The sequence below is a fragment of the Mustela nigripes genome, chromosome 1 (assembly GCF_022355385.1).
Source record: "Mustela nigripes isolate SB6536 chromosome 1, MUSNIG.SB6536, whole genome shotgun sequence".
NCBI classification, from domain to species: Eukaryota; Metazoa; Chordata; class Mammalia; order Carnivora; family Mustelidae; genus Mustela; species Mustela nigripes.
Window position 1 is genome coordinate 21,665,595 of NC_081557.1, and position 26,963 is coordinate 21,692,557.

General features: G+C 49.1%; 2 protein-coding genes across 2 annotated transcripts in view; one reads left to right on the forward strand and one right to left on the reverse strand.

Moving 5' to 3' along the window:
* The window catches only part of LOC132011359 (uncharacterized), a 170,906-nt gene extending 161,867 nt beyond the window's left edge, over positions 1-9,039 (forward strand). Inside the window, exon 3 of the mRNA XM_059389843.1 lies at positions 8,595-9,039. Coding sequence (XP_059245826.1) covers positions 8,595-8,979 — 385 coding nt within the window. The 3' untranslated portion in view covers positions 8,980-9,039. The remainder of the gene's footprint in view (positions 1-8,594) is intronic.
* Positions 9,040-13,848: 4,809 nt separating this feature from the next.
* On the reverse strand, positions 13,849-26,402 carry RCN1 (reticulocalbin 1). The gene is made up of 6 exons (XM_059406506.1): positions 26,047-26,402; positions 21,909-22,102; positions 20,630-20,808; positions 18,851-18,911; positions 15,883-16,082; positions 13,849-15,039 (listed from the first exon to the last, which is right to left on the reverse strand). Exons 1-6 carry the CDS (start codon positions 26,298-26,300, stop codon positions 14,932-14,934), a joined length of 996 nt encoding a protein of 331 aa, XP_059262489.1. The 5' UTR covers positions 26,301-26,402; the 3' UTR covers positions 13,849-14,931.
* Positions 26,403-26,963: the final 561 nt, after the last annotated feature.

Sequence of the window (26,963 nt, forward strand, 5' to 3'; positions counted from 1 at the left end):
GACCTGACCTCTCTGCTGCGTCCAGGGTGAGTCATCAGGCCTTGTTGGTCGGGTTATCTTCTGCTTACGCTCTATCATCTTCAGACTCAGGTCTGAGCTCACACCCAGGGACTCTATGCTCTGCCCTGCCTCTACTCCAGCCTCATCTCCCACTGCTCCCTGCTGATAGTGTATGTGCAAGAACACACTCCCTCCCGGCCCCCCGAATCCCGGAGCCCCCACAGACATGTCGCTCACCTCCATGCGCCTTGACTCTAGCTGTGAGACTTGCTACTTTTCTGTGCTTCTATTGAACTTTGAGAGCGACCTCTGAGCCCGGAGTGTCACGTGGCCTTCACCACACTGCGCTGTGAGTACTATTAGTGTCACTTCCCTCAAAAGACAGGTCGGTCAAGGAAAGGCGCTGTTGCTTTATGCATTGTTATTTCTTGACATCCACCGCAGAGTCTGGCTCAGAGTAGAGCCAAGAATTATTTGAAGATCTAAACATGATACCAGACAAGGGATGACTATTTTTGTGAATAATTAAGGCAATTCAGGACAGAAATGGCTCTTGGAAATCATCCAGGTGAGCATTTCCTTACCCAGATTCAGAGCCTGTGACTGTAGAAACCTTCCACCCATGTCTCTGGAAGGAGGGAAAGGTAAAGAGGAGAGGGCGGGAGTTAGTGTAGGGCATTGCTTACTCTTTGGTCTTGTGGAGATCATTGGTGGATACTAAATAGGAAGGTAGGAGGTAGACGGAAAGTTATATAGGACAGTATCTGAGAACGAGACTAAGGTAATCTCAGTATCTCCCCACAAAGTACTCGTTAAAAGGAAAAATAAAAACTAGAGTAGAGGCGGTTTATGGATGGCTCAGTGGGTTAAACGTCGCGACTGTTGATTTCAGCTCAGGTCATGATCTCAGGGTTGTGAGACTGAACCCCCATGTCAGGCTCCATGCTCAGCCGGGAGTCCGCTTGAGATTCTCTCCCTCTCCCCGTCCCTGCCCACATGTGTGCATGCACCCGCATTCTCGCTCTCTCTCAAATAAATAAATAAATAAATATTAAAAAAAAAAAACCCAGAACAGATATACAAGAATGTGAATATATTTACTGCCACTGAACTATACTTAAAAATGGTTAAAATGATCAATTCTGTGTTGTGTATAGTTTACCATGAAAAAAAAAATAGACAAAGGGGAAAAACTATCTAGAAGGAAAACTGGACAATAAATACCTAATCAAAGGGTCAAAATTAACATGACTGATCAAAGGCAAATGTGGATGTGATGCCTGAGAAGGGCCCAGTACCTCTTATGTAGCATTCCAGCAAAAATGCAAACCCCAGTCCAACCCTGAGGGGTCCCCAGGGAGACCCCCAGTTAAGGGTCATGCTGTGCAATAACTGGCCCATATTCTTAAAAAATATCAGTGTCATAAAAGGTAAGGCCTGTCCCAGGTTAAAGGATGACAACTCAATATCATACATGAGCCCAGATCAGGTCCTACACCAAAAAAAAGAGAAGTTTTTCTTCTTCTTCTTCTTTATTTTATTTTATTTTGTTTTGTTTTGTTTTTTAATAAAGCACCTTAGAGGGACAGCTGGCAAACATGGAATGTAAACTATAGATTAGATAAACCGTGTTCCTTTTCCTTTCCCTGAGTGTGGTCACTGTGCTATGATTATGGTAGAGGCTCTCCTCCTTTTTAGGAAATACGCACTGAACTGTGTGTTTGGAGGGAATGTGCCACAATGTGTACAACCCCCTCTCCAGTAGTTCATGAGTTCTGTGAGTTAATGAAAGCACCTGTGGCAAAGTGTTACCAGCGGATGACTCTGTAGAAAAGATATGCAGGCATCCTTTGTACTGTTCTTATAAACTTTTCATTAAGTTTGAAAGTATTTCAGGGAACCTGGGTGGCTCAGTCGATGAAGCATCTGCCTTCGGCTCAGGTCATGATCCCATGGTCCTGGGATCGAGGCCCACGTCGGGCTCCCTGCTCAACGAGGAGTCTGTCTCACCATCTCCCTCTGTCTGTACCCCTGCTCCAGCTCTCTCTCAAAATAAATAGGTAAAATCTTAAAAAAAAAAAAAAAAAAGTTTGAAAGTATTCAAAGACAAAAAAAGATTTTTATAAGCAGCAGTGATTAAAAATAATTGTAAGAAATTTATTGATTGATGTGAAAACAAATTCTTGATATATAATTGAAGAGAGCAAGTTGCAGTACGACCTTGGTTTTATTCAAAACAAAACAAAAATCTCCTGTTCTAAAGAACAGTCTGGAAAGATGTGTACCAAAATGTCAACTCTGGTCATTGTTAAGTTAGGAAATAAAGGATAATTTAAATTTTTTTCTTTGTGTTTATCTATGTTTTCTATTTTTCTATTAATGTGCATGCATTAATTGTACCATAAAATTAATAATTAAATATTGTGAAGAAACAAATGACAAAAAAAGCTTTAAAGCCATGCCCGTGCATGGACTGATGGGGGCCCTCTCAGCTGGGGTACCTACCTTCTTCAGTAACCTCTTACTTGGCAGAAGCTCAACATTCTGTCAACTTCCAACATCACCCTGTGGTGATTGAAAAGGAAGAACTCTATATCCCCCACCCTCTGTCTCCCGCAGCTCTCCCTTCTCAAGGCAGAGCCTCAGAAAGCCCCTTCTCGTGTATTTGGTATTCTAGCTTGCTCTTTGTGTGTTCTCAGTGTTTCCTGCTACCTGGCGGATTTCAGGGAGGTTTTTCAACTGCTTTCTAGTCTCCTGCAATTTCTCCTGATAGCAAGATGCTGGATGTCAGGCCCTTCACTGTGTGCTGTGTGTGAGGGAAGTATCACCCACCTCCGCCTAGTTCCACTTGAACCTGCTCTTAGCAGGTGCAGGACTGATCACTCCATCCCTGCCTTGCTGAATTTGAGGGCTTGGAAGATGGAGTACTCCCTTGTCGGAGATACCTTCTTTGGAATCTCTCTCTCCAGGAGCAACTCTAGCATGGACAAAAAGCACAACAGTTAAAACATTGTTAGTGTGTAGATTAAAAATTTCTGTCTACCCTAATCTGTCCTGCAGGGCCATCTCTCATGGATGATTCGGCTTCTGGATGTCCGAAAAAATCAGATCATCATCTACCACATTTACCCTGTAAGACTGTGTTTTCCTGTTAATTGAGCATAATGTCACGGTCTTCTTATTTTTATTCAAAATGTTTTAATGAATTTGTTACACTTCCTTTGTTTTCTTGTCTTGAATTCTTCATCAGACCCTTTAACATTGTTTCTGAACATAGATTTGGAGTTTTTTGCTTGTTATATATTGTATCTCTTGAGACAGGTTGGGTTTTCTTGTCATTTTGACGCTGATTTACCAGAATGAACTTCCTGAGAGAACACTGTTGCGGAGAAATTGTTCTGCTCTGACAGTAAATGATTGTCGTTCGCTTTGCTCAGTTTGGGGACCCAGACGCTGTGGAAATTGCAATGGTGATGATCTGCGGCCCACTGGGTCTGGACATTTTCCTACTGCGAGCCACGGCCAGCCCATTACATCAGCTTCTTGAGGAGATAGGCAACCTGGTTTAGAAGTATCATTTTTCTTATTTTTTTTAATATTGCCAAGTGACAAGATAAACATAGCAGGGGTAAAGGCTTGCTTAAATATTTGTTCAGGCTCATGTCTTCCTGGACCTTAGTTCTAAGGAATCTTTCTTGTTGCTTTTTTCTTGACATCATTTATCCTTTAAAATAAAGCCAGTATTTCAGCTAAAACTAATCAAAGGAAAAACTCAGTATTCTTCAGGTCAAGACTGTTCAAAATATCCCTTTCATCCCTTTGGAAAACAAAACAGCTTACAAGTCTGCAAATGAATTTATTTGCATGGGCATTCCCTTGAGGTTTGGAATAATATTCTTCTTAAAGTACTTGGAAGACTTGGACCTAAAATTATACTCGGCTAGAAAGTGGGAAAATAGCCCCAAAGGCTAGAAAGGAGTCGGAGGAGGCCCCGCTCTTGCTGTAGGTGCTGTTACCATCAAACACTGACCTTTGTGAAAGGCGGAAGCCAATCAGCCTGGAAGACCCAGGTTTGGGTCCTTTGAGCCCCTCCCTGAATGTGTCTGGAGCCACAACTTTCGGTCTCAGGACCGCCACCCAGCGGGGTTCTCATCATCCCCTCGTGTCCTCCTGCTCCCTCTTCACCCACTCTTGCCTTCCCCAGCCTGTTCCCTCAAGTTCTGCGCTTGAAATGCAAGTGGGATCATGACTCTGGTTCCCCTCCTAGAGCACCGCAGTGGCTCCTCACTCTGTTAGGGCTGAAATCCAGCGCCTGCACGATTGGGCCCCTGGTCCTCTGCCGCCCTGCTCCCCTCCAGCCCTGCAGTCCCTTCTCGGGGCTACCCTGGCCTCCCTTCCATTCCTTAGAAGCTCTGCGCTCCCGCCTTACTTAATTTTCACAAAATCCACTCCGGACTGTGTTCTGAGTGTTCATTCCTGTTTTGGAGATGAGAAAAAAACTGAGACTCTGGGACACTGAGTGACCCATTGACACAGTGGCAGGGCCACGAGTCCAACCTAGGTCTCGCCATGTTAGCTCTCACCCAGTCTTCTACCTGCAGGCCGTGGGGTTGGGCATGGCTGCCACCGGGACTTGCTTCCGATTGATTTCAGTTAGCCCCAGGCTGAAACGGTCCTGTAAAGGCGGTATTCAGATAGGCTCAACTAAAGACAGATTATTTCCAGAAAGACACATAGTGCATTCCTAAGCGTCTGTTCTATCATCTTAATCTCTTAACTTCATACGTGCTCACATGTAAGGTATTTTCTCCCAAGTCTAGATTTCTAAATGTCTGTATTTCTCCTTGTAGCCTCAGGACTTCCTAGCGCCACCCAGACAGGGACCTCCTTGTACAGAGTCCCAAGAGCTGACCCTCCTTCAGCTGCCCACGTGACGCTCCTGGAGGACTTGGCATGGTCATCAGGTCATGCTGCCAAGCTTGTGCTTATTCTTAGTTTCAGGAGTGTGGGATAGACTTTTTGCCAGAATCCTGCTCTGGCATTCCAGGTAGCTGACCATAAGCTAAGGCCCATTCTGCTGTTTATAGTGAGTGCTGAAAATAGCCTTGTCCCTCTGAAAGGTGTGCCTGTGCCATATGCCCACTGGCCTCCTACCATCTGAAAGATGCTTCCTTCCAGACCTCACATGGCAGCAGAGCTTCTGACACAGACCCAGAAGCACCAGAGCCCGGGGAGATGCCGGTGTGGGGAGTAGAATCGAGTTACGGACTGATGGAGGCAGGAGCTTAGGAAGAGGGGAATGAGGCAAGACCGAATCCAGCTGTTGGAGTGGGGTACAGATTCAGGGTAGAAACCAGCATGGCTGGTCTCATCCTGAGCCATGAATATAGCAGAGATCCACCAGTCCTTACCCCTGGGCTGGGACTTAGTCTGAGTGTGAAGGGTTAGTGGACCCAGCTGAAAGGGCTGGGGTGACCAGTCGAGTGTAGGCAGACCCGGTTCCTTTCTAGCTGCATGCAGGGGAACAGCCTACTTCATCTCTGAGCCGTTTTCTTATCCAAAGCGGTGGGCCCAGAGGAGCCGCTGCTGTCCTAGGTGTGTGCATCAGAATGCCCTAGAAGCATGTCAGAATCAGGATGCTGGAACCCTCCTTGCAGACTGGTTCCCCAGGGGGTTCCGGGAGGATCCTGGGGATCTGGAGGTTTCCCAGGTTCCCTAGGAGACTCTGGTCCACACCAGTGTGGGAGAGCCCCTGTACTAGATGGACACGAGGGGTCTTCCCTAACAGCCCCGTGTTCTCAAGTTTGCCCGGTCAGCGATAAGAGAGAACAGATGGTAGGCATTGGCCTCACACAGTAGTCAGGCAGCATCAGAGTCAGACACTTCATCAGTTGCTCGCTGCACCCCAAGAAATCACCAGTCGGGAACTTTCCTAAGCCAGTTTTTCATGTGCGTGTTCACCCACTTCTACTTTCTCTCCTAGGCGACCCCTCCCTCTCCCATGGCTTAATTACTTTCTCTCCCAGAGGTCACAAATGGGGGGTCAGAAAGACAAACCTGGCCTGGCCACACATGAATTTTATTTAGTCTGCCCAATATTTTTTTTTAAGTCTGCAGCCGTGTGGGGTCAGCCTGAGTATTTACTTCCCGGCTCCCCACAGGCCCACCACGCCCGAGTATGTTACACCCATCCAGCGTTATGGCTTTCCGTTCCCTGCCTAGACCCCGATTTTAGATTTAATGTAGCATCTTAGCTCCTGTCCCCAGACCCAGCCTCTTTTTGAGCATCAGGCACATATAGCCACATGCCTTTTGAGACAGAATCCAGCTGTGTACTTAATGGGAGACCTGGCCTGTAGTGCAGGACAGGGTAAACACGAGTGATGTTATTATCTCGACTCTGCACCTCCTCTCTGGGTCTTGTGGGCACCTCAGCTCCACCTACAGTGTTAAAAACAGAGCCCAGCACTGTCCTCACCTTCATCCCCGGCCTCTCTGTGTTCCCTCTCTCCACAAATGAATCACCAGAAAGTGTGTAAGACTGGAAGCCATCCTGGGCCCTTGTGTCTCCCTCGACGGACCTGGACGTCAGACCTTGTGCAGAATCTCTTTGGGTTCCATTCCGTTTTTTCCCTCTTACGACCACCATCCCAGCTCAGGTCACCATCGTCTTTGTCAGGCCTGTGGTCGTTGCTGGATTTTTCTCCTGCGGACATTTTTGTCTTGGTCTGACCCATTGCTCATTTCAAAGCCATGGTGCATCCGGCCATCTGTGTTCTAGACATCTGGGGCTTGTGTTATCGCTGGGATGTGCCTACTACATCTCTGGCCTCTGGGTCCTCGCACATGCCGTTCCTCCTCCTGGAGGACTCTTCCCCTTACTGTTCACTTGAATAGTTGCTACAGTTTCTTCATGTCCCACTTCGAAGTCACTTCCTATTCAAGTCTTCTGTGATACTCAGGTCAAGTCAGGGCCCCTGCTCCGAGCTCACCGAGCCCCTGTGCCTTCCCTGGCATGGCACCCCCCACACAGCAGCCTGACTGCATGCTCTCTGGACTAAGGCTACATGAGGGCAGGAGGGGTCATGGTCTGGCTTGTTCCCTGCTCTCTCTTCCAGGCCTAGCACATGCTTGGAACAGAGAAGTGTGCAAAGTTTGCTGAGGAAAGGGAGAGAAAAAGGAGAGCGTGGAAGGGGAACCAGAAAGGAACACCACGAGCACCTCCTTCTTGCTCAAGGGAAGACAAGAGCCGATACAGCCCACCTCCAACCCCAGTCTCCTAGAGTTGAGCACTTAAGAGAGCAGGAATTCTCATAATCAGTGCTGTGTCCTCAGTACCTAACAAAGAGCAGGTGTGCCATGGAGGTCATTCTAAGAACTTCTTGACCTAGACGATAGCCCATAGCAGAACCAGTCAGAGAACTACTACTTTTTTTTTGTAAGTATATCTATATGTATATATATATTTTTAAAATAAAATTCATATTCAGACTTTTTAAAATAACATTTTTTTCCTTATTTCAAAGGCAAATTGTGTTCATTCTGGAAAATTCACACAAGCCAAAAGAAGGAAAAAGTTAGCCAGAAACTCCCTAGCAGGATGGCTCCTGAAGACTTTTTTGGAGTCCATTCTTTCAGAGTTTTTTCTAGGCCATAAGTATGTCAACCGATAGTTCTTATATGACAAATGAGATCAAATGGTACCTACCGCTCTATAGTCTGATCTTTTCTCATGGAACAGCTTCTATGTCCGCAAATGAACGTTATCTAATGTCCCCATGAGCAACATCAACAGACGCCCAGGGCAGCTGGAACAGGTACTCACCGTGCCCTCCCTGTGTGGGGTCTGGCAGTTTGTTTCTGTGGACGGTGACTCAGTGAGTGACTTTGTAGTCAAGCCTCTATACCACCCCTGATTGTTCCATTACAGTGAATTTTCACATTCAGTGTTAATTTTCTCAAGAAAAGAAGATAATAAGCAGGTGAAAATGTTTAGGTCGCAAGTGGGCCTCTTTGGTGGTGGTTGGGGGTAGACTGTAATTTGGCATTATGCTTTTATTTCTGATCCTGTTCAGCCTCCAAGTTTATTTCATGTGCAGCCTCATTTCTAGTCCTCCAACTTAAAAAATAAACAAAGCGCAACCACTGTCCTTTAAAGAGATTATAATCTGATAGCAGAGATGAGAGACATGGTAGCCATCTATATAAAAAGTGAGTTTTCACTCCCAGAAGTTCCTGGCTCTTCACAATAAGAAGCGAGGATAAAATAGAAATGGTAACGCTAGTAATAGCTCATGTTTAATGAACACTTACTATGTCCAGGAACCGTTCATGTAGCGCATGGTACTGTGTTAAGTGACACGCACTGCTGATTCTCACTGCTAGCCCACGGGGTAGGGGTTACAGTTAGGAACATTCTATTGTTGTGAAAACTGAGGTCCAGGGAGGTGAGCTAACTTGCCCACCTAACTCCGTAACTCGGCTAGCAAATGGTAGCCCTTTGAGGCTAGAGCCCTTCACTCTGGAACACACATCCTTGGGCTGGGAGAGAGGGTCATAAGGCCTGAAATAAGCATTGCGATTCAACTTTCTAGATACTGTGGCCTGAGGACCGGCTTGCTGACGTCCCCCATGGTGGGGTTCATGGTGACCAATCAGTGTACCTTCCACACAGCCATCGGCTTTCCTCAGGTCCCAGTGGCTGCTTTGGCCGTGGAGAAAGTGGGTCACTCCAGTGTGCATTACCGCTTGGCTCTGTTCCCACCCAAGGCCACCGACGAGAAGCCTTCTGTAAATCACTGTGACCTCAGGGATGGCTTTTTCTTTGGCGACCCCAAGCTGGCCCATTTTGACTCTTTGGCCTGTACCACCGGGTCTTCAGTCCATGTCTTTGTGAATCCAGCCACAAGCAAGCCAACGGGCCTTCCAGAAGACTTCAAGAAGGGCCTGCAGAGGTTAATGAGCCCAGCTTCCATGTGAATCATCTGTACGTGGCATAACGCCCGTCAGAAAATAAAATTCAGATGATTTTCTAAACGAGCTCTTTGGATTCCGTGGCATATCTTATAATTCTTAAAATGACTGTCAGTTAAAAGCTTTTAGGACACAGTCCTCTGGCCCCACCAAAGAAGTCAGGCCAGGGGTAGAGAGCTTTACACAGCGTCTCCCCGAGCCCTCTCAGCCACCCAGCAGGGCCGGTCCGGCTCTTTCTGCCTTTTTCTGGAGAGGAAAAGGAGGTTTGTAGAGTAGAAGCAATGGGTCTGGAGTCATCCCAGTGGGCGAGTCCGTCTGACCCTCGGTCCCCCAGGGGTGCTGTCCACGTGCATCTTTATGGCTAATGTCTTCGCAGCCCGGCCACACACTTCCCTGGTTTGGGATCACTGATCTGACAGGACTTGGTAATAACCATGTGACCTCTATTTTTTTTTTTTTTTTTTAAGATATGAACTTTAAAAAAACAAAACAAAACAAAAACCCCTGCCTTTCTTCATTGTCCTTAAACAATAAACAAGCCTCTGACAATTTTCTGATCCACAACCTCGATAGCTCACTCCTGCCATGGGTAGAGGCCCAGAAGGAAGCACCAATACATCCACTGTCTGCTCTGAATGGTGGGAGGCCCCTGCTGTGGCAGACTAATGAAAATGGTTCCCGTGGGCTGTGCCCTGGCTTCCTGATGTGCTTTACAGGCATTGCCTTGATCAATCCCTCTTCCTTTTCTCCAAGGTAGGAATTACTGTTGCCCTTTTTCTGATGCAGTGGTTGAGCGAACAGTGGGAGTAGAGGAAGGAGTTCTAGTCTAACCTGTGCTTCAGTGCAGAGGAAGGAAAACCAGAAACTGACTCTTTCTGAGCCTCAGTTTCCTCCTCTGGAAGCAAGACCCGGAGTGATGGTTTTTCAGTTGGGTCTCTGGGTGGTTTTTTTTGAAAGTGTAGAGGCTCTTTTGGTCTGGAAAGTCGTTGCCACTTCCACACAGAGCTTTGGAATGCTGTCACCGTGATAACAACAGTGCTGAGGGCAAGTCCTTTGTCATTTCATCCAGTCAGTTCCCTCAGGTGGTAGATCCGTCTTGAGAAAGCTTCACACAGGGAGAGAATGCGAACTGGCCACCTGGTGTCTGCAGGTCTGGCCTGACTGCAGCCATGTGACCTGCTCAGAAATGAAAAACTTTTCTGTGTGTGTCACTTTTCAGTCCTTGTGGTTCCTGCATGTGCCTTATTTTATGCATCTTTGTGACTACTCTGAGAGCTGGGGATTATTATTATTATTATTATTATACATGTCAGAATAGGCCTTTCAGGAGGAAGGTGACCTACTGAGATGACAGAACTGTGTAGCAGAGCTGAAACTCAATCCAGCCAGACCTCTGGACCTGTCTTTCCATGCTACCAGCTCTGCATCTTACCCCAGTGGTCCTGAATTCTCAAATTACACCATGCATAGCCACCATTTTTTAAAATGGTAGGAATATTAGCAGCGGATTTACCAAGAGGCTCTTTAGCTGGGGGCAACATAGTGGGGTGATTAAGAGAGTGGGGTCCCCCATCAGACGGGGACGTGGATTTGTATCCTGGCCCTGCCATTTCTAACTAGGAGAACATTCTTTGACATACAACACTGTCACTCCTGACCACACCGGCTTGCCTGTGTTTGACTCTCACCCCGCTGAGCCCCCACACCACAGCTGCCGTGGACGACTGGCCTAGAGCAGCCTCTTTAGACCACTGAGGTGGTAGGGTTGTCTGTTCCCACAGCACAGCCCAGCTTATCCCTCTTTCCTGTGGGTACCAGCCTCATAGGTTGTGACGAGGGTTCCAGGAGAAATGTGTGGAAGAACTTGGCTTAGTGGCTGGTATGGCTATTAGTGTAAGAGAAAAGAAATGTTTTGTGTTCTCGTTACACAAGCACCTTCAAGGTGGGAAGTAACCAAGCCTTATATTCATTTTCTTTCCCACGCCTCAGTGGCTAGATGCACACTGTTTTCTATTTTATTTTATTTTTTTAAAGATTTATGTATTTACTTGAGAGAGAGAGCGTGAGTCGGGGAATGAGCAGAGGCAGAGGAAGAGGGGGAGAGAATCCTTAAGCAGACTCCCCATTGACTGTGGGGCTCCACGCGGAGCTCGATCCCACTACCCTGAGATCATGATCTGAGCCAAAATTGAGTCTGACACTTAACTGAAAGAGCCACCCAGGCACCCCTATTTTCTATTTTATATGAGAAAAATGACAGAGGTACTGAAAACACATGGGATGCCGGGATGCCTCCTACCTAGGGTATGAGGCATTGAGTACCTTGAGGGTACATTGAGCCAGCCTCGGACTGTGGAACTGGCCCGAATTGAGAGTGCAGATGGATTCTGTGCAAAGAGCTCCAAGTTCATGTAAACTGCAGGAGTTTAAGTACCGATGACACAGTCTTCAGCATGAGCCAAAGCAGTGAACATTACAGCGCTCATTGGTTTTTAATGGGAAATTCTAGCATTATAAACTTGTTTTAAGACTCCAGAGAGAGCCAAATCCTAGTTGCATATACTTGGGAGGAAGCCAGACTTTATTATAAAGGTGGCAGAATCAATCTAGAAAGACTTTTAAAAACATCCAGTCAGCCATCCACCACTTAACTCCACAAAATATTTTTGCTGGGCGGCTAACAAGTAGCCGTGTCGCTCTTTTTTTGCTGGGCACCTCTCAGCAGACAGGACTCATGCCTTTGCTAACAAGAAGCAACTACAACAATCCACACAGGTGAAGAAAACCTCCAGGTGTTGCTGATTTCCTAACTAGATTTTTTGTTACACTTGAATTCATTCAAAAACCTATAGTAAGAGACAGGCGGTACAAAATGGGTGTTCATGTTTTGCTTGGACAGATTTTGGCTCCTAGCAATTAATGCTTTGAGTCACATTAAGCATATAAATAATGCTTTGTGACACTACAGTATTTCCCATTACAGATCAATTTTGTAGCATTTGTCCATAATCTGACTTGAAATGTTACCTAGGAACAAAATATGTTTTCCTTGAAACAGTCAGACCCTATTAGAAATCTAAGGCTTTACAAATCACCATGTTAACAGTTATGTCCCCTAGCTAAGGTTTTTGTTCTTTAAATAGTGTTAAATTCAGCCCCAGAAGCACTAGTCTCTGTGAGGGTTCTCTTCTTATGTGCACTGACTTGAAAGGAAGAATTTAGTGTTCAAAATATATTTAACATCTTACTATGCATAACTTCATAAATCAACCAGCAATCCCTTTGGGGGTAAAAATAATGTTAGCACCTTTTACAAGTGTTATGCTTCTAATTAGGTTACAAGATATTATTTTCTCATTTTCCAAAAGACAGGTTTTCATTACCAAAAAAAAAAAAAAAGAAAGAAAGAAAGAAAAAAAGAAAATAAAAGGTGTCAGCCTCGTTCTGGGTAAGAGGAGTTATTCTCATTCCCGGACCATATAATCATACACCGTGGGTGAGCAAAGAAATAAAGGGGATATGTATCAGCTCTGAAAGTTGGAGCAGTAAGGCTTAGTGCTACCCAGTGGAGATCTGGGGCTGGGAGCACCTGGGTTTGATCCCAGCTCTGCCATTTAATCATTGTGGAGTCAGGCAAATTACTTAACTTCTCACTCAGCAAATGTGAGCTATTTTTTAATTATTTATACACTTTTCCCCCGGGAAGAACATTCTCTCTGATGAAAGCTAACAACCTCTCATCCGTCCAGCGGGTAGTTACGGAGCACCTATTACAGATTAGGCTCTCCTCCTCTTGGTCCTGGACAACGGCAGTAGAGAAGACAGACTAGACCATTGCTCTCCCATTGCATTTTGGGAAAGATGGACAGTATACAAACAAGAAGACATCAAACGGTACAGTGGGCTGCAGGTACCCCCCGCCCCCCCAAAAGACAGGTCTACCTCCTAACCCCTGGAACCTGTGACTGTGACCTTAACTTGGAAAACCAGATTTAAGGAAGGATCTTGAGATGAGGGGGTTAGCATGCTGGATTATCAAGGTGGACCCTACATCCAATGACAAGTGTCCTCGTAAGTCACACAGAGAAGACAGAAAGAAAAGGCCATGAGACGGAGGCAGAGAGGGGGGTGATGAGCCACAGCCAGTGAACAGCTGGGGCCACCAGAATCTGGAAGCAGCAAGAAAGGATCTTTCCCAAGAGCCCCCCAGGGGGTTAAGCCTTGCCTACACCTTTGTTTCAGACTCTGGCCTCAAGAACTGGGGAAGACTTAAGTTTCTGTTGTTGTAAGCCTCCCTCTTTGTGGTAATTTGGACATCAACCCTAGGAAACAGTGGCTTAAATGTGTACCAAGAAGAGAACAGGGAAATGAGACAAAATACAAACAGGGACTCAAATGGGACCACCATAGATGATGGGAACGTGGGAGGCCCCCTTGTAGAGGCACCATCCGAGTTCCCTGAGGACGCGGGAGATGGGTGTTTGGATCTCCCGGACAGCAAGTGCGAAGGGCTCAAGCTGGGAATGACCTTGCTGTGCTGGAAGACTAGAAAGTCCGTCGCTACGGGAGGTGGAGGGGAGAGCGGTAAGGAGATGCTGATACAGGAAGGGCCCAGAGCCTGTAGGGCCTTGTAGGCCTTGAAACCGGTCCAAGAGAGACTTACAGTTAAAATGACTGGCAAATGCCCCTACTAGCAGAGAAAGAAGGAAGTTATGCACTTGTTACATAGGTAAAGGTGAGCATAATCTAAACATTTTTGTAGTCAGATTATAAACGGAGCCTTTATCATCTTAATGAATATAATCCTATCCCACTGTTAATTCTATATGAACAAGAATGTCACAAATAGTACGTCAGAGGTCAAACACCACAGCACACAGTAGAAAATCCTCAGTGGGATCCTTTATTTTGTTCACTATTTATAAGGTGAAATTTCAACCTTTAAGAGCTGTTTTCTACCAGTTCAGCCAATGACTTGGAACACCACCTTTTCCTAATTCCCTGGTGTAGCAGTCCCCAGGGCACGTCCAAGGGTCACAGATTCCCCAGGACCAGCAGGAGTGGGTTCCAGGGCTCCACGACACCGGCCTCCCCAGGATCCTACCGCTTCATTCCTGTCGGTGATCAGCGAGGAAACGGATTGTACTACTGTTCACTTTTTCAAAGCTCAGACCTACCTCATTTACATGTCAAGAAAATGTTCTCAAGTATAATAAAGTGTTCATCATTTTCCTGGAGTTCTTCGAAGGCCTGACATTCTTTCTTCCCTACGGCTAAACTTCCTTTCTTTTTCACATTATCTTTCTTGATTGCTGCTTATTGTAAAAACAAACAAACAAACCAAAAAAAAAACCACCACAAAGATATGGATTTGTTGTGCACATTAGCAGGTCTGTACAGAAAAATGCACAGAGGTTTTATATACCATTTACAGTGACAGCTCAGAGTATAAGGTCAAGAAGGAAGACTCGGGAATATTAGACGTGCTCTGAAATAAGCCTGCAGAGGGGGGACACCACTGTAGCTTCACCAGATGTTTCCCTCACCCGCTGTTCAACAGTGGCAGACCCAAAAACTGTGCAGTTAAAATACACAGCAGTAGCTCCATGTCCTGTCCCCCAGGCCCCCAACTTCTGAATCTGGGGCTCTTTCACATTCTCTTGCTCTTTCATTTATGTTTAACGGAAAAACTACCAAATCATGTTTTAGCAATTATCCCCATAGAGTGTCGCGACTGACCAAGATTTTAATGTGTTTGCGGAGAAGTCTTACTGAAATGAGCGCGATGACTATTTTCCAGGAAACAGTGAGTGAAAAATCATTTTAACCCCAATCTGAGGTCAGAAACTTGCTTTTTGGGGGTCCCCAACTGCTGTAAGCGAGACACCTGTAGCAAACCCTCCAAGACAATGAGAGAAAGCCTGTGACAGTCTGCTGTATGCACCATGGGAGGAGGTATCAAAGTTCATCGTGGTTTTTTGTGAGATCTTCCCCGTAATTGGTAGCCTGGCTCCCGACGAACATGTTCCAGTTCTCCAATATCTCCTCTTTAGTTAGCTTTTCATCCTGCAAGAGAGAGGAAAGATCTGTCACAGAAGTTCTGGTAACTCTGAGGAACGGTTCAGCGTGAAACTCCCCTAATTTCATGGATTCTCAACATTTAAAATAGCACATGTCATAATTAAGAGAAGCTGCCAGGCACCCCCTTCACCCACCGTCACCACCCTGCAAAAACCAGACCGCGGTGAGAATCTGGTTACGTCTACAAGCAGTGCTGGCTTTCCCAAAACAGGCCCTGAAGAAGAGATCCACTCCCCTTTTATGGCCTGACTACGGAACTTGCCTGTCTCCCAAGAACGTGGAACAGCGATCGAACTGGGAAGAGGCAGGGCTTCTTTCTAAATCTCATTTATTTATGTGGGTATTTATCAAAAGATGCTCAAGGGCTGGGTGTCTGAGCCAGCAGGACGAGCTTGCTTGGGAATGTCTGGGATGTCATGGGATGGGCACCCTTGTGCCTGACACATTACAGATGTTTGCTAAGTGTCTGCTGACCCAACTGACAGGATGAACAAACCGGTCCTTGGACAACTCAGGGTACAACTCTGAAATCCATGCCCGGCCCACAGCCAAAGAAGTGACGGTTTCTGCAATCCTTAGGGGAGGGAATTAAGTCTGTGGCCCTTAGCGGACTATCCAGAACTGTTTGGGCCTCTAATGAGTTCACCGTGGGTTATCACGGTATTGGCTTAATCTCCCAAGTCTCCAGTGTAGGGCAAATATGAGAGAAGTCGATAAGGACACGGCTGCGTGGGCCACGGGCCAATGCTATCACCAAAGAAGCAAACAGAACCCATCTTGTGTAAACGGTCTCCCTTCAAGGAATGACTCCAGGAGAACGTGAACTACCTTGTCTTTGTCTGATTCATACACCAGGTGCCTGGCCTCGGCCTGAGCATGGTCGTAGTCCTGAGGGAGGATCCAGTGGCGAATCTCCTCTTTGTCCAACTTCCCGTCCTTGTTCAGATCCCGGAACTCATTAAACTGCTCCCGTTCCGACAGAACCCAGTCTGGCTCGGGGCCGTTCTCCTCGTGGGAAAACATATCCGCTAGAAGGGAAGCGGGTTCTCGGTTAGCAGGACAAACGGGAAGGCAAGTCAAGGAAAACCTGAGCTGCTGAGGTTGTGGAAAGATGATGGGGCCCATCGGGACCCCTCACCCAAATGTCTGGCGGGCAGTGTCTGCAGGATAATGACATAGTGACTTAGCCGCCGTGCAGGCCACCTCATGGAACAGAGAGAAAACGGAGCTCAGGAGCCAGAAGATGAATCCTGGCTCGTGCCTTAGTTCAGTGACCAGGATTAAGTTACTTAATTCAGTGAGTCTTAAGTTGCCTTGTCTGTAACTTGGAGGTAGTGATTTACAAATCAGAGTTTCTATGAAGATTAAGAGGATCCTCTCCGTGAAAAAAACTCTACAAGCCAAACTGGCACTATGTGGGTGAAAAAACAGTAATAAAGACCAACATCAAGCACTTCCTATGGCCCAGATAGTATATATAAAATACTTTACACATTTTTTGTTGTTGTTGTTTAACTTTCATAATAATTCTAAAAGTAGCTACTGTTACTGTTCCCATTTTATAGATGAAAACACTGAGGCACAGCCTTAACCCAAGGACCCACAGCTAGTATGAGCTCGAGGCTACATGGGAACAGAGCCACTCTGCTCTCACCCCTGGTCTCAACCATTTATTCCTACTGTTGTTTATATCATCTCCAAAGGGCTTCCCCAGAGATCATTTTATTTCATCCTTATAACAATTCTCTAAGATGAATTATTATATTTTATGAAATGACTGGGAAAGGAAAAAAAAAATCTAAGTACATTGCTTGCTAAGTCACTAGCTCTCCTTTGAAAAGACAGATACCCTGTGCGCAGTTTTCTCTTTAATGGAAACACAGCTTGGAAATGCCAAGTGGTAGGGAGAGTGCGTAGTGAATGAAGGAAAAAGAGAGGCAAGACCCTTGGTTCTGCTACAAGGCAGAGCCACACCTGGCACTGCAGACTGTTTTAGAGCAAGGCTGTCACATTTATTAGCTACCTTGGGCTTCATCAAGTCCCACATGCATGTGTGCTGTGTATTCCCATTTTCTGGATGAGAAAACTGAGGCTTATCAATATGCCGTGACTCCCACAGGGTCGCACAGCTACTAAGTGGAGAAGCCAGGACTCCCAAGCCCGGTGCTCTTCCCACCACACCAGATCACCACCGGTTTTCTGCTCACTCCCAGCAGAAAACAAGGCTCCTCCGTAAATGAAGTCACTTGTTGGGCAAGTCCACACGTCGGGCCTCCCCTCTGCCTGCGAGCCACTCAGAATTGTGTTTTCAAGCACCATGCCCCGCACCTCCGTCCCTCCCCGGTGTCAAGAATGGAGTGTTTCTTTCAGGCAGAGCCCCTCAGAGTTTTGCCCCTGACTTTGCACCGGTTCAATGCAGAGTTCAGGAGGGCCAGGAAGAGCACACACTTTTAATCAAAAGGGTGACATGGCTTGTTTCAACGCGTCAGCCTTTTCTAATTCCATCACCACCATCAAGGCGAGGCGTCCGCAGCTCTGAGCTGTCCCTAGCTCGCACCCCGGGCACAGGGAAAGCTCCACGGCTTGCACCCACGAGGGGCCTGTCAGTATGTTATTCTCTGGAGGTAGTGCCACCGAGATCGCTTTAATTACCACGGCGAGAGCGAACGGTCTGTTCCACACACCCGCGGACAGCGCTCGGGCCTTCCGATCAAAGATCACCTCTGCTTAGTATATGTGCTGCCGAAGCGAGCACAAAGATCACCTCTGCTTAGAAGAAACTTTGCTCGTCATTACAGAAGGCACGATTCTCGGGCCTGGGGTGGCCAAGCAACGCAACCATGGACCAGGGACCAACGGCAACGTGTGCGTTGGTCTTGTGCCAAAAGGTAATTAACTGCCTCTATTAACAGTGGGCACGAAGATTATATGCATCCCATCCGTCAGATGACTTTCCAGCATTTACTTTATCAACACTTGGGAGTACTAGAGTCGCCAGGGGAGGGCACCTGCTTTAGGGAGCCCTGTACCAGAGCACCCACGTGACCGCGGTGAGGATGAAATGGAAAGTTCCAGTTGGCCTGCCCCAGTCCTCTATGCTGGGAGGCCTACCGGCTGCTCGGAAGGGCTCTAACCAGCAAGGCAGCTTCTGACCCAGCTGCATGAATTTGACTCCCACTCCCGCAGTGCCCAGTACCAGAAAAACCCACTTCCTGACGCTTCAATGGAAGCCACCGGGGCAAAAGGCGGGTTGCGGTACTCCCAATGAAAGCATCAAAAACCAGAGGCACAGGATGACCAAGCATGGGGCAGCTGTGCCCTCTGTATAAGGAGTCACCTCTCTAAGGAGAAGGCCCTTCCTGCAGATGCCTGGGCCTGTAAACAGTCGCATTCATCCCGGCTCCACCTGCTCAGTGCCTCGAGGCCCCACAGACCCACCGTCTGCCTTTGGGGTCTTTCCCCTGACCCAGTCTGCTCTGGCCTCACTGGAAACCTGTGGGATTTCCATGCCCATTTTGCAAAGGTAAAACCAGACAGGGGAGTGGGGGCCACCTGTCGGAGCCATGGGGCCTGCTGTTGGCCCCTGGGTGAGGTCTCCCAAGTGCATCCCAGATGCTGTACCCTGGGACTGGTGTGACAAGTCCCTCTCCAGTGGGAGGGCATAGGAGTGACAACTTCAGACTTGCAGCTGTTGCTAAAAGAGATGTGCACGGAAAGCAGTTTGAGATGTGGGTGGAGTAATGGTGTCCCTTGGCATGTCCGAGGACGGCCTAGCAAGACCCCAGGCCACACTTACCAATATACTCATCTTGATCCACAAACCCGTCCCCATTCTTGTCAATGTCCTCCAGGGTTTCCTAGGAAGCAAAGGGCAATAGAGAAGGCAAGTTGGAGGCGTGCTCTAAGTAAATCTGAGAATTCTACCTACTGTCCTTCTCTGTCTGGCTTTTATGGCTGAAAGTGCTTGGAAACTTCTGGCTCACCTCCTTACCTCCCAGGGCAGTAGTTTCTTACCTGTGAAAAATAGGTAGTGGCTTCTGTTAGTCCTTCTTCTTCCCCCAACTTTAAGAGCAGAACACTCTCTTCAAATGCAAAAGCCCAGAGGGACTCCGATTTTTATCAAGAAGCCCTGCCAGGCCAACCATGCCCACCATCCCGCCAAATCATCCCCTGGGGTACTGTGAGGAACCCAGCTTGAGAACCACTGGACCGGGTAATCACAAACAGTAGATTCCAGGGTCGAGTGGATGATGAAGACTAAGTGGATGTCATAAAAATATGAAACAATAGGCAATTAAGACATAAAAGTATATTATACTTTTGGACATATATGTGCTACACTTTGTGCATTTGACTTCTTAATTAGGTTTATTGCTCGGGTGAGTAATTAAATGACTCTCCTTTGTCAGATGCATCCTGGGCTGAAGCGAACAGCCAACCTGAGAGCAGGGAGCCAGTCCAGAGGCACGTAATGCACTTATAGACAATTCCCCCATCTTCACGGTCCCCTGGCAAAGTAGCTATCGCCACATGGATGGTGGGTGATAGAAAGAAATGATGCTGAGAGCCACTGCCCAGTCCTTGGTGTCACGGTGATCACGAGAGGGAAGCATGAGGCAAGAGGGGACTCCATCCACCAGCTGGGCAACTAAAATAGTCCAGAGCTAATTAGGAACAACAAACCCTAGCCCCTTGTTTCCCAGCATCGAAGCAGTTAGAACTGGCCTGGGCACCTGCTCAAGAAATAGGTGATGGCATTTATTTTACTGTCACGGAAAATGAAGACGTTTGGGACCCCACCAGACACTCTGGAATGCCCATTCACACCCCACCCCGAGCCTTGGTCAGACACACGTACCCTCCCAAGCCCCACTCCTAAGAGAAGCATCCTTCCAGCCAGTTTTAAATCCCCCTGTGGTTTAACAATCACTTTCAAGTTTCAAGTAACAAACCACTTTCAAGTGGTTTAACAAGACACTTTCAGTGTCTTTTTCTAGTTCCTGCAAGGCTGAAAAATGGGACATAGACTAGCTAGTGGATCACTGAACCCATCTGCTCTTTCCTGGCACACATCTAAACTGTATCTCCCTGCCTCATCCTATCCAGAAGGAGCCCGTGGAAGGTAAAAGGGAGGGACAATCTTGGCCACAAGAGTAATAGCAGACTGTTGCCTTCTCTTCATTCCCCTTCTTTTCCTTTGTCTCCCGGCTGGTTGTTCCAGGATGACCAGGAAGTCACGAGATGGCAGCGTGTCTGGGTGTATGGTGTCTGGGTATCTGATAGTACTCGCGGAAGCACCCAGAAGGCCCACATGACTCAGACCATCTGCATGGGACTTGGTAGAAACAAAAATAACCTTTGTTTCCCAAGGCTGGGATTGGGGCTGTTGGTTACAGCGGCTAGGCGACCCTGACTAATCTATCAGGTAGACAAGGATTCCCAACGTAGTCCACTTCAGAGTTCTTTTCCAACTCCCGTCCGGCCAACAAATGCACTCTCTTTGCAAGGAGGGACAAGCTTTTAGTACAGATGAAGCTCTGGTCTTTTCCCAGCTCAGGTTCTTTAATGATCTTACCAAAACCACAATTTCCTTCATATGCTCAAACTCCTCGGGGTGCAGAAAGGCGGTGAACTCCTCCCGAGTAGCTGTCTGGTCACCATCAAGGTCTGCGGCCTTGAACCTTCTCTCATCGCGTGGCAGCATCTTTTTAAAGGTGTGATGATCTGAAGTATCCTGAAACTCTGTGGGGTTTCCTGCAGGATGTATGCAGAAATGTCTGAACGGGGCTGCTACGGAAAGCATTTCCTTCCAGACCACTCATCCTTCTTGCTCAAACAGTACACACGGGACAAAAGGTCCCAAATCCACTGCGTTCTTTGAAACATTTCAGAATGCCTTTATCTGTCCCTTCATTCCCTCCCCTGCAATAATCCAGGCCCTAGCAGTTTACTGGGGGCATTATAGCAAGTGGTTAAGAGTGCTGGCTTTAGGCCACATGGTCATACTTTTCTTTGCAGAACGCTGCTTTCATATCATTGTTCAATCTAGAACACACAAAGCCTCCCCAGTACCCACAACATTCTGTCTAAATGTTTCTGTCTGGCTCTTAAGATCTCCCTTAACCTAACTATGAGTGTGTGCATCTTCGGCTCTCCTCAGACCTATCTCCTAGCTCTCTCTCCCATGCACCCAGTGGGGCCGCACACTGCGCCTGCACACATCCCTCTATCATTCCCCACGAACAAGCATGGCTTCTATCCAAACCTTGTCCACTGCTGAATACACTCCTATCCCTTTGCTTCCCCAGCTGACCCACCTTCCCCTCTTGTCTCTCTCCAAATACATATCCATTCTTCAAGGCCCAACTCTCAGGCCTCCCTCCCCCAGGAAGCCTTCCCTGAGGGCTCCAGCCATCTTTGGTATCTGAAACCAGGCAGCATTTTGAAGCTGTCCCACAGACAGGCTTCATCTCTACTCTGTTCTCTTTGTTCTTTATGCCTCCGAGATCGTAAGCTCAGATTGGGCAGCAACCGAAGTCACATCTCACGATCCTGAAATGATGGCCTGAACCCGAGTCAAGATTCAGATGCTTAACCACGTAAGCCATCCAGGCTAAGTCACTCATTATTGGGCCCTGGACGCCTCCCACGACTCACCACCTACAGCCTCAGTCAGAGTAAGCAGCTCTGTACATTCTTACTAAGCAGAGGAGGGGGCTACACAAGGAGGTTCTGCTGAGGGGGTTGTGACATCTCCCCGAGGCAACAGATGTGTCGACAGAGAGGACAGGCTCGAGTAGGGAGCTTGTTCTGAGGGCCCCAGCTGTGCAAAAAACTCGGGCAGCACCTCTTACCTAGGTAGTAACCATAGGTGGCTTGTTTGTATTCTTCCCAGGAAATCTTATCGTCTTTGTCCCGATCATAATCCTTCCAGACTTTGGCAACGTTATCATAGATGTATCTTTTCTGCACTCGTTTGATCCACGTTTTCAGCTCCTCAGTGGTAACAAAGCTGTCCCCATCACTGTCAATCCGATCAACAATCTTCCTGCAGTTAAAAAAAAAGCCAACACCAAACCCTCAAGTCTATTTTCAAGACTTAACATGATCCTGATCCAGAAAAAGATCAAACACCATAGAATCTAAAATGCATAAACAACTGAAGTAAAATCAATGATCTGATCGTGCTGGGAGGTATCTTAAAGTTTATCTTTTCTGAAGATAATACTCCTCTCCCGACCCAGTGCCAATGGCAGACACGACCAGGGTGGGCCATGGCCTCTGTCCTGATAAGCCCAGATGTGCCTCAGAATCCTTCTCAACACAGTGCCCTGCAGCTGGACAACTGATCAGAGCTGATTTGTAAGATGAAACCTAGCAGTCCTCTCCAGGTGCATTCTAGCCCCCTCTCTTTAGAGTGATGGCACCGAGGCTGAGGGAAATGAGATGACTTTTCCGAGATCACACGGCTAGTATGTGCTATGACCGCGTAACCGGGCTCTAGGGCCAGTGCAAAAAAACAAACAACAACAACTTGAAGCGTAAAGCAGAAGGAGACCAGACCTTGTCAGTCAAAGCCTAAGACGTCAGGGGTGAAAGAGCCTTCACGGCACGGAAACTATTCAAGAAATTTGACCAGCTGAGCACCCGCAGGAGCCCACACCCCTGTCCTCAGGGTACAGATGCCTCTGTCCAGTGGCGTCACCTGTTCCACAGCTGGCCCCCAGTCCAGTGACTGCCCGTGCAACTCTACTGAGGTACCCCAAGCCCGAGTCCAGAACAAACTTCAGGTCGGGAACTCCCCAGTGTCCACCTCTAGGCCCGAGGGTCCCAAGAGAAAGAAGCTGTCCCTGTGGGGAACTTCAAGGACACCCACAAGCTATTTCTAATGCTTAAAAAAGTCTGACTCCATTCACCTGGGATGGGGTCACCCAGGCTAATTAGCGATTAGGTTCTTTGCTTTGTGCTGTAGCCTGTCACCTCACTGGTAAAACTTTCTTACTGTCAACTGAAGTTCTGACTGACAGCTACTCTTTAATTAATTAGAAATGGGGGATGAATTCATTAATACGTGTAAAGTCTCCATCGTCTACCTGAGTCTGGGTAGGGAGCTGCTCCTCTTAACTCAGGAAAACGTAAGCACTCTCAACAGCTTCCAGGTGTCCCCTCCTCAGCGGCCATTTTAACAGGTCACAAGACTGACAAAGCCTCGAGGCTTCCTTCCAGGGAACCACAGCCCCTCGGAGTCTCAATTTATAGTCAGTCTCCCCGACTATAGTCAGTCTCCCCTCACCCAGCGAGGAACAGAGCGAGCAGAGACCCCTGGCAGGGCCTCGGGCAAACCTGGAGATGTGCTGCGGCCACTTGCAAGGCTGGCCATCTCCACTCCAGACACTGCCTAACACGTGGGAATAAAAGTCGACCGTGTCAAGAGAAACTAGGAATCAGGGTCTGCATGTGACATCACTTGGATGGTACTCAACGTTTTCTCCAAGACCATGCAGCATGTCTGCGACTGCATGTGGCCCCTGGGCCTCCACTTTGCAGCTCCCCGGCCTACGTGTCTCCAGTGGCTTTAGGACAGGTCCCCTTTTCAGAATCTAACATCAGGCAGTGATTGCCCGGATCCAGCCACACTCCCCCTCAGCAGCCCAAGCTCGGTGGGTGCAGGGGACAGGGAGGTGGCTGTTCCTGTTCCAGTCTGTCCCAGGCGGCACCCACCGCTCCCAAGCCCTCCCCTCTAGCCTAGATTTACCTGACCGATGAGTGGTGTGTCCAGTCCCCATCCGGTGGTTCAGGCCGCAGACCGGCTGGGTTCCCTCCTCTTCCCCACCCCCACGCTAAGCCAAGAGCAAGCACGCACAGTTCTACCTCCCACTTGTGTCTGGATTCACCCTCTCCTGCCCTCGGGACAGGCTGGGCCTGCTTCAGGCCCTCATGGACACTGCCCTGTCCCTGGTTTCTCCATCCATGCCTCGGTCACGTTCTCTGTCCTGCTGCTGGTCTCGTGTTCCTAACAAGTTTTGAGGATGCTCACGTTTTGATCATGTACAGAGTAATGTCCAGTCTCCATCTCACAGAGACCCTTTCTGCTCTGCCCTGTCCCTTTACTGTCCCACTACTCCTCACCCCCAGGACAGGTCTCAACACCTTTGTGAGCAGGTCGTTTTCACTTCAGGAAAGCCTCGCTCTGCTGGTACCCCCAGCAAACTCTGACCATCCCGCTGGTTCTGATCAGATGGCGTCCCCAGGCCCCTAGGCCCGTCTGGAACCTGCAGCCCTAAGGGCTCCTTCTCCCGATTGTGGTCACCGTGGTTTGTACGTGGCACCATCACAGCAGTTACACGCAGTGTCTGCTTGTGTCTCTCTCCTCTACTCCTGACAGTAAGGACTTGGAGGCCTAGCGTACAAGGTCTTAACTTTGTATCTGCCTGGTACCTAACAAGGTGCCTGGCACACAGCAGCCATTCAAACGTTTGCTGCATGACTAAATGAGTGACGTGGGGGTATGCCCAAAGGGACCAAGTGCAGACGGACCACCTACACTAGTTCTCACCACTAGGCTTGCCTGTCATGATGAAGGCACTAAAACCGGAAGCTGTTAGGACAGCAAACTACAGAGTTCCCTACTCCACATCCCAAAACCTGTCCTCCTGCTCTCTGGTGGCAGTGCTGCAAATGGCGGCCTCTCAGGGTCCCAGAAGAAATCAGTTACCAAGTGCTTCAAAGCAATACAATAGACCGAACCCATCAATGGCCCTCATTGTTAAGTGCCAGACAAGAAGAGAAACTACTTCTCTGCAAAATAAAAGGTGATTGTTTGAGGATGACTTTGAAGTTCAAAGATCCTTTTATCTTAGAAGGCAGCTGGTGCACCTACACAATAGGTATAATTTAGCCTCCTATTTTAACCAAGCACATTGGCCTTTGGTAGCACTGGCAGCACAGGGATGGCTGTGTTCTTTTTCATGTAGCAGGACAAGAAGATCCTCCACCCCCAGGAAGCAAGTTCCGGGAGGCCTGGTGCCCAGTAGGCCAGGCTAACGGGAGCCCCCACCCCACCCCAACACACACACCAGAGCAGCCTAGCCTCCACCTGGTACCAGGTCTTGGGGCTGATTGCTCAGTGGAAGGGTTCCCAGGTGCCTTTGCACAAGCCCAACGGTATCCCCAGGGGACCTAGAGAGAGAGAGAATGCAGTAATGTACCAAAGTTTTGTGTTCCAGGTTTGGCTCCTGATTCAACTGCCTTCACCAGTGAAATCCACAATCTGCCACCAAACCCGCCAGCTTTTTGCCCTCCTTGCCAAAGGACTGGGTGCCTCCGCAGACAACTGCAGGAAACATAAACTGGGGGACCAGTTTCCACTTTCACTTCCCACTCCCTATCCCCTAATGCCCCTCTTCTCTTGAGAGGATCTTTATACCCCTATTTCTGCTATTCCTACTATTAGCCAGATGGCAAGAACATCTCTGCCCCCGCCCAGAAATCAAGCCTCTCCTTCATCTGCCCCTCAATCTTTTATCCATTTCTGTTTATCCTGGAGACCTTCTTAGCAGTGCCACTAACCCTAAACCCCGGGGAATGGCGGGGTGGGGGGAGAAGAAGGAAACTGGGAGGGTGGGGAAGAGCTCATGTCACTAAAATGCCACGGCGCACAAACTCTTTTGAACACCCTCCGCCCTCCCTTCTGATGCAACCGAGGGTAGGGGGCGGGCCCTGACCGCCTTGGCTCCCGCGGCCGCTGCCACGTTCTTGCCTCCCCGCGGGAAACCTCCCCGGCTCGGGCGCGGTGGCCGTGTCCACGCCGCGGTCCCGGCACCCCCGGGCAACTCCGCGCGAGCCCGCCGGCCGCGCCCGCCGGTCCCCGCCCTCCGACCGCGCACCCGATTTCGCTTTCGCTTTGCGGCGCAAGTCCCGCGTGGCGGCCGCCCGGGTGTCCCCGCGGGCACCTGCGACGCCCCCCGAGCGCGGCCCGGACCGCGGCCTTACCCCAGCCTCTCCTTGCTCTCCTCCGAGGTGAGCTGGTCGAAGGTCTTGGAGTCTTCTTTGCCCAGGAAGGCCTCGTGGTCGTACTGGAAGCTCTGGTTGTCCTCGGGCGGCCGCTCGCCCAGCTCCGAGTCGGGCCGCACCACGCGCTCCTTGCGCACGGTGGGCTTGGCCCGCAGCGCCCGGGGCGCCAGCGCCAGCGCCAGCAGCAGCCCCAGGGCGAGCCCCAGGAGGCGGTCGCGGCCGCCACGCGCCATCGTCAGGGCAGGAGAGCGGCCCGCGGGGAGGCACCGAGCGAGCGAAGAGGACGGCGACTCGGAATGGGGGCTCCCAGCGCGGCGGCGGCGGCGGCGGCGGCAGCGGGGGAGGGGACGGGCCCGCCCCGCGCCGGAGAGAAGGGGCGCGCCCCGGGCCGCGGGCAGGGAAGCTTCGGGCAGCCCGGCTCACGCGCCCATTGGCCGCGGGGCTGCTGGGGGGAGGCCGGGGCAGCCGAGCCACGTCGCCAGCCCGGGTGGTGGGCGCGGGGCTCGGGTTTCGCCTCGGCCCCTCCCAGCGATCTGGTTGCGAGGGGCGGGCCCAGGCGTACTGGGCTGGGGACTGGAGGGCTCTTAGGAAGCCGGGCAAGAAGTTCTTTGTCAAGCAACAGATGTTCGGGATAAAATTCTCCCTCTCTTCTCCCAGTTCCGGAGAATGAACGGAGGGAGGGAGGAAGGCGCTGCCCCTCCCCAGCTTCCAGCGGGGCGCCCGAATCCCAGTCCTGGACCCCGTCCCAAGATTTGCTCCTACAGCGAATTCAACCCCACTTACCCAAACTTGGGAGTTTGGTAACAAACACAAGAGACTGGAAAGAAACCAGGGTGGCCGAGGTCCCCTAGAAACAAGGGTCGCAAACCCAAGTGTCGAGGAGGGCCAAGCAAGTG

Excerpts from the sequence above, each read along its gene's own strand:
- RCN1 (XM_059406506.1), bottom strand. The coding sequence starts at position 26,300 with ATGGCGCGTGGCGGCCGCGACCGCCTCCTGGGGCTCGCCCTGGGGCTG. Across the intron at positions 18,912-20,629 it reads TGAAGGAAATTGTGGTTTTG|GAAACCCTGGAGGACATTGA; the intron begins GTAAGATCATTA and ends TTTGCTTCCTAG. Across the intron at positions 16,083-18,850 it reads GGATCAAGATGAGTATATTG|CGGATATGTTTTCCCACGAG; the intron begins GTAAGTGTGGCC and ends CTTCCCTTCTAG.